General features: G+C 36.5%; 1 protein-coding gene across 1 annotated transcript in view; it reads left to right on the top strand.

The window, feature by feature from the left end:
* The window catches only part of LOC108748225, a gene marked incomplete at its 5' end in the record, with an annotated part of 12,287 nt that extends 8,429 nt beyond the window's left edge, over positions 1–3,858 (top strand). Inside the window, one exon of the mRNA XM_018486260.1 lies at positions 3,321–3,858. Coding sequence (XP_018341762.1) covers positions 3,321–3,858 — 538 coding nt within the window. The remainder of the gene's footprint in view (positions 1–3,320) is intronic.
* Positions 3,859–7,530: the final 3,672 nt, after the last annotated feature.

A 7,530-nucleotide genomic window follows, 5' to 3' on the forward strand; every position in this document is an offset into this window, starting at 1 on the left:
GTGAAAAATTCGCCTCAAGAGAAGCTTGTGAAAATCGACTGTCCCAGTTTTTTGCCAATAGAGACGAGGGTTTCTATGAGAGAGGCATAATGAAATTACCTTCAAAATGGCAACAAGTTATCGAACAAAACGGTGCATATTTGACCTAAATCGGATCATTCTAACTATGCTAAATAAAGCCTTCAATTTAATGCAAAAATAATAGATTTCTTTTTACTATACCTTACATTACATTTTTCCAGCCGACTTCAAATGCTTTAAGCTAAGCATTCTCGAAAGCATATTACACATACATGATTCAATTACTAGAACCTCGTAAAAGTAATGCACAGATTTACGTGCAGCTCACTACAAATCGCAGATTGATTTTGATCGTGTTCATATAATTTCGAAAAATAAAATTGGATGGACAGTTATCACCAGCGTTGATTGAATCTTGGATTTCCAAATATAACCGCGTAAAAGTATTACTATGGATGAAATGCATATTAAATTAATTTCTAAATATAACCGTATACAAGTAATGCATGGAAATGTATATGAAATCCGAAGACTACGTGCCAAGAATTTCCAATCCTCACCGTGTCCACAAATGTAAGAAAGGGTACAATAGGTCGCCAGTTTGAACCACTGTTGAAAAAGAATCTTGTTTTGAATATAACTATATATAAATAATACACAAAATTTGCAAATGGTACCAGATATCTACTACCACTGTATTTACTTATACGAGCTCGTATATACGCTTATGCACACATATCGGTCTCTGGAATTCCGTTTATTATCTATTGTATTTTTAATTGAATACAAATTTCCATGCAATTGCAGATCAATCTTTTATTAGGAAACCCATATCCCGTAATAACTCATTACTAATTTAAACATGAAAATATTATACTTACATAAATCGGATTATGTTATTTTCTGATAAATACCAGTAAACTTTATGTCATAAATTCCTTGCATGTCCTAATGTATTTGGAATTGCGGATGTCAACAGAAAACATTTTTATCAGAGAATCCAACTATGTACCATGAAATGGAAATGCTTATATAACCAGATTTAATATTTACTTTGATAGATTTTATGCCAAATAAAAATTGATTTGTTCATATCTATTCTGATGTAAATGTATATACTTTTTTATATGGACATAACTGGAATTTTTAGCAAGGTAGAAACGTTAAAATTACGTTTTAAAATCATGGTTGCATAAACATTTCTATCGATACAAAGTTTCCTATTGGTTTCTTACGGTTATGGAAACTATATATACGTTTAATATTCTTGAAGCTTCCATGGGTGCTTTCTATATAAAAATTATGCGTTTCGCGGGTTTCCTCCATGTTTAGATCCATTCTTGAAATGCCAACCTATCAGTTCCAACCTTGCAGTTCATTTCATTAGGGCGAATAGCAGCCTAATACTGAACTGTTCCTCCGGGCCGTTCCTTTTTATATTACGCTATTTGTTAGAGTGAAAGAAGAAAATTGTGGGAAAGAAAGGAGTGGAGAGGGGGGAGGGGAAGAATTGATCAGTCTTCAATAAGCGGGAGAATGGTTTTCCATATTTTATTTATGTTGTAGCCATTATCTCTATTTAGATTGTTAGGATGTTTTTGTGTCTCTATGGCTTCTTTATACTTTCTTGGAAAGTATAAAGAAGCCATAACAACCTATAATAACCAATTTTATGAACAAACTTCAGGAGCGGCAATGGGCTTTCCTATTTCTCCTGTAATCGCCAACATCTTCATGGAGCATTTTGAGAAAGAGGTCCTCGGAAAAACACCTAAGAAATTAGAAGTTTGGTTCTGTAGACGACATATTCGTGTCGGAGACACGGCAGAGCCGAACTCCGTAAATTCCTTATTCTCAACAATCAATATCTAAATATCCACTTCACTATAGAAGAAAACGGAAAACTCCCCTTCCTAGATGTTCTTGTCTCTAAGAAAGCTGATAATACCCATCAAGTGTACAGAAAACCAACACACAGATAGATACCTAGATGCCGAATCGCATCACCACCCATCACACAAACAGTTTTGCAATCAACTCACTTGTACATAGAGTTATCACCATCTCTGATAAAGAACATCTACAGACAGAACTCAACTACTTAAAACTAGCCTTACAGAAAAACGGACACGACAAAAAAGACATAATCAAAACAATTAATAAACATGCAAATAAGACAACGGTCTCTGACACACAACCAGACGAAAAGATTCTATCCATTCTCCATATGTCAAAGGAACAACAGATCGGATTGGCAAAATATTAAATAAACACAATATCCGAATTATCTTTAAACCACCCAAAAAAATAGGACAAATCTTAAGAAATCTTAAAGATCAAAGACCTCCACTTAGCTCCGCAAGAGTATACAAAATATCTTGTTCCTGAGGGCAAGTATACATTGGAGAAACAGGGATTGGTCAACTTACGGATAAAAAACACCAACGTGATATCAGACTAAAACACGTCACGCAGTGAGCATTATCAGAACACAACATTGAAACAGGACATCAAATACAATTTGATAAAGCGGCCACAATAGCCAACATTACTTCATACTTTCCAAGAAAGTATAGAGAAGCCATAGAGATACAAAAACATCCTAACAATTTAAATAGAGATAATGGCTACAATATAAATAAAATATGGAAAACTATTTTCCTGGTTATTGAAAACTGACCAATTCCCCCCCCCCTCTCCCCGCTCTCACTCACAATTCTCTTCTTTTCCACCACTTCAACAAGTAGCATAATATAAAAAGGAATGGCCCGGAGAAACAGCTCAGTATCAAGTTGCTCTTCGCCCTGATGAAGTGAACTGCAAGGTTCCCGAAACGTTCGTATTTTAAGAATGGATCTGGATACGGAGGAAACCCGCAAAAAGCATAACTTTTATATTGATATATACGTTTATAAAATATGCATATGCTAAGATGCGATCCTTCACCACTCATTTAGTCTTTCCACTCATATTTTATCTTAAAAATCAATGAATTTAAAACATTTGTAAAAAACAACATAATTATTTAACCAGTTCCTAAACAGTTCAAAAGATTTTAGGCTTATAAAAATAACCTTAAATAGTTTTAAAATAAAAATAACTATTCCTAAACATTTTATAAACGTTGTTGTTTTACTTGAGGTTTTTTTACATCGACAGTCAGTGCTGGCTTATATGCTCCTTACTAATTATTATTGTGTTATTAAAATTCTTTGTCAATAGTATTGTAAACATATCATTTTTCTATATTCGAAATTTGAGTATAATTTTCTAACAAGCGACAATCGAATTTGTTTCAGACAACTCTACTATTCGCCTTTATCTTCTTTTCATCTGTATTCGGTTCCGGTATTTGCTCTGACGAACAATTTGTCAAATATCGATCAATACGTGAAAGAACTTGGACGGAAGACTTCGCAAACGGATGGCATGGCGATGTCGTCTACTGGTGTACTTTACTTTGGTCTACTAGCTTTATCGTTACTAGCTGACGATGCTATCGCTATGTGGGATACCAAGAATACACCATCTTTTACTGTCGATCAACGAATTATATCGCGCGATGATGTATTGACGCAGTGGCCCGACAGTTTCACATTTGACGAAGACGGCAATTTTTGGTGCGTCACCAATATGCTGCAAAACTTCTTAAATAATCGCGTTGATATCAACATGCCCAACTATCGTCTTATTCGATTACACGTAGGCGTTAAAAATTATCAATATTATGAGAATGGCACGGCACCCGAGTTACCAGATTTCACCGCCGGTGCTGATTCCGTCACATTTGTACATGTCACGCTATTGCCTACCATTTTGGTATTTATTACCAAGTAATTGCTTTACAAAATCTTAAAGATATTTATGTTGTGAATACGAAGAAACAATTTACGAATCCACGCTAAAACAGTTAATCATGTATTAATTAAAATAACGCACAAATTTAACTATCAAGAGGCATACATAATTAAACACATAATGCACAATCGTGTAACCAATCAGACGTGATATACGATATCCATTACATGAAAAATCTGTACTATGTGACCTTTGAACATCGTGTCTTTTCTTACAGCTTATTCGAGAAAGAAAAAAATCTAACAACAGGCAAAATTTAACAACAGGCTAACGTTATATAGAAAAAACGTTTTAATTTTATCACATAAAAGTGTGTGACCGATTATCTTATATCATTTCCAAAATCAAAATATTTTACACAATTTAAAAGATTATGCTACAATTTACAGTAAGAAATTACTTTGGACCAAATGAGGTATTTTTTTAGACTTCTCAGTATTGAAATTAACGCCGCAAACCAAATTTTTTCAGCACACATATAAGGTTTTTAAAATAACTGAAATTAAACATACAAGAAATGGCTTTTTTGCGATTCTTTGTAAAAAAAAAACGTTAACGTTATCTTGACATTCTGATTAGAGAAGTTATAAATATATTAATTATTTATTCTCTAAGTAACAATAGACATTTTGATAAAAATGAATAAATACTATAAATATTGTATTATTAAGTTAAAAAAGTACATTTGAAAAATGGTGTACATAAAAGCACAGTTTTACTCATCAGAGGCACTATTTGTATTCCTAATTCGTTTTTAAGTGTACTTTTCCATAAGCTCATTGTTAATCATGATGTCTTTAAATTAAAAAAAGAATCATTAAAAAAATCACACTTAAAGATAAAAATCACACACGTATAGTAATACTTACTCTTCGAACCGGATATTCATAAGTAATTTCTAGTACTTCTCGTAAATCGCATATTTTTTAAATTAAATTGAAACTAATTTTTTACTCTAAATCTGTTAGCAAAACTGTTAGTAAAACTGTTGCATTGACAAAATTTACTGACATACTGACACACTGTTCGATTGACTGTTAGAAGTTACACGAAAATGTAGGTATAGCAATAAAATTGTACGTGACTTACGTGTATTTGGACCTGTTTTATTGCATTGACCTAAGATTTGCTTACCCATATTCAAAGGATTTAGTTGATTCAATTGAAATGGTCTCTCCCTGGATATTTAATATTTTTTAAAAGAATCCTTAGCATTGCCTCTCGGTCAAAAGTATATAAAAAGATACCATATCTGAAAGACACGACAAAAACATAAACATATTTGCAAGATATCATTTATAGAAAAAAATGTCATGTTAAAATTATATGTCTCAGTTGTTACGTCCAAACTCCGGAAAAGTGGGTTTTTAGAGAGAGAGAGAGAAGAGAGTAGAAAAGGATGGAGCGTGGAAGGACGGTCAGACTCTAGTCTCGCAGATATTTGCCTGGAAACAAACACCGGCGAGTCGAACGCACCCTTTTTTTTGTCCGCTTCGGAATATGGGTCAACGTCTCGTAAAGACGCTATGACGCCTGTTTCCTACGGGCGGTGCGATCGTCGGTCCGAATTTCGAGTCAAGGAAAAATCCCTTTAACTCGGGAATGGACCACGTGCAATCTTTGAAAGGGCAAGGTTTAGTGTTTACGAGGTCGTTGTTCTATTAGGCGGGTTTTAAAAATAGAAGATGAGAACGAGATAAATGATGAGTAACATTATTTATTATGGCTAATTGACAATAGGAAATCACGCAATTATATGCTAATCGTTTATATAATAATATTTATTACGTCTACTCTATACATTATGGTTATTAGCACACAGTATGTCTATTTCAAAAACGGTTACGCTTTTATAACATCTAAATTATACATTGTGTAAAAAGGGGGGGGGATCGGATAGATTTGGGTTAACATACTTCAAGGATGGAAACGGAGGAAGGGGGGAAAAGATTATGGAAAAATCTTACAGGCACTAATATTGCATTGGGGGAATTTGGGAGGAATACGGGGATATTTGAGGTAGGGCTTCGACCGGTAATGGCATTTCTGATTTCATGAGGATCAAAGTAGTGAGGGCCGATAGTGTAGGCCCCCTGAGGGATAGATGCGGTAGTAACCCGCGGGAATTGAGAGATGAGTGACTCGAAAGTGTCACTCTCCAGGATCCGGAAGTAGGATCTAGGTGGGGGTGGAGGAATTTCCTCTAGGAACTCCACGCTGTCCGTGGAGTTCGTCGGAGATGGACTTCTGGGGGAAGTTGGGTGGAACGAATCGGATGATAGTGGATGCAAATCGGGAAGGATTCTTTCTGTCAGTGCGTCCGAAAACGCAGGTGAAGGAGTTCGAGGGGGAGGAGAAGGAGGTGCCTGAGGTGGTAAAGGCGAAGGTGTTTGAGGCGGAAGCGGTATTGGGGAAGCGGTATCGGGGTGATTTGCCGGCGGAGCCGGTGGTGACCCGGATGGTACTGGTGGTAGGCGACCTTCGACCGGACGATTCTGCTCTTGTGAGCTCCCGAGATACCTCTTGAACTCTTCGTCTAAGAGTTTCCGTGCCTCCCGGTAGGCCCGGCTTCGTAGCCACCCTTTGAAAGGACGGTTCGGACGCGGCACTATAATTTGATGTAAATTATAGTGGTTGGGTTTTTTATATATACGCGGGTGAGTGTGTATGTGTGTATATAGGACTTACTATTGTTGTATTCTGCGGATGTGGGTAGATCTAGCAGTCGAAGTCGTTGGCCTCAGGACTCCTCGGAAGGTTGGCACTCGGATGTGGAAGCTTCGGTCGAGTCACTTCAACGCGTATCGCGTATTGGCAACCTCGGGGATGGAGTTTAACCGGTGACTTTATAATGAGTACCGAATGAATATGACGAGTCCCGAAGGAATAATGATTGTTACGACTAACTGCCGAGTCCCGAAGGAGAAGTCTAATAACAGTCGAGTCCCGAAGGAGAAGTCTAATAACTGCCGAGTCCCGAAAAAGAAGTGACGCTCCTCGTGGAGGACCTCTCCTTTTATATGGCGAGTTAGTGACGCCGAGAGCGGAGTACGTGTACTGCTGAGCCAATCCAGGATTAGGGATATTGTTTATAACTTTCGTCATCGACCGTTTCTCGAGTGTCTAATAGATGCGAGCCACATGTCATTTGTTGCTCACACCCGCTGTTTCATTTTACAAAGCCTAGTTTGTTTGTTCTTAAGTTTCGCCTATCTGGCCCTTGGTTCCAATATCAACCCAACGGTTCTGTCCCGAGTGGTTTATTAGTTAAAAACTGAGCATTTATTGTTCTCAGCTCTTATTTCATTTTATAGTCCTCGAGATAAGGTTTGTCTATTTGGTACTTGGTTCAAAATATCTAATCCAACGGTTCAGTCCCGGATGGGTTGTTAGTTTAAAACGAGCATTTATTGCTCTCAGCTCCTATTTCAAGTGGTTTACTGCTCACTAATTCTTTGTGATGACGAAAGTTTTTTGTCGAAGAAAAGAACTGTGGAGTCTGGACGTAACACAGTCAAAAAATTAATTTTTAATAGTATAAGACAAATATATGATTGCGAAGCGTGACACTTTCTTACTTGCTAACTTGAGTACTTATCGCATCGCACTACTGAATAACTGTTATATATTAATTCTTAAGTACTGGAAAAG

This window comes from Trachymyrmex septentrionalis, unplaced genomic scaffold (genome assembly GCF_001594115.1).
Source record: "Trachymyrmex septentrionalis isolate Tsep2-gDNA-1 unplaced genomic scaffold, Tsep1.0 scaffold109, whole genome shotgun sequence".
In the NCBI taxonomy this organism is placed as follows: domain Eukaryota; kingdom Metazoa; phylum Arthropoda; class Insecta; order Hymenoptera; family Formicidae; genus Trachymyrmex; species Trachymyrmex septentrionalis.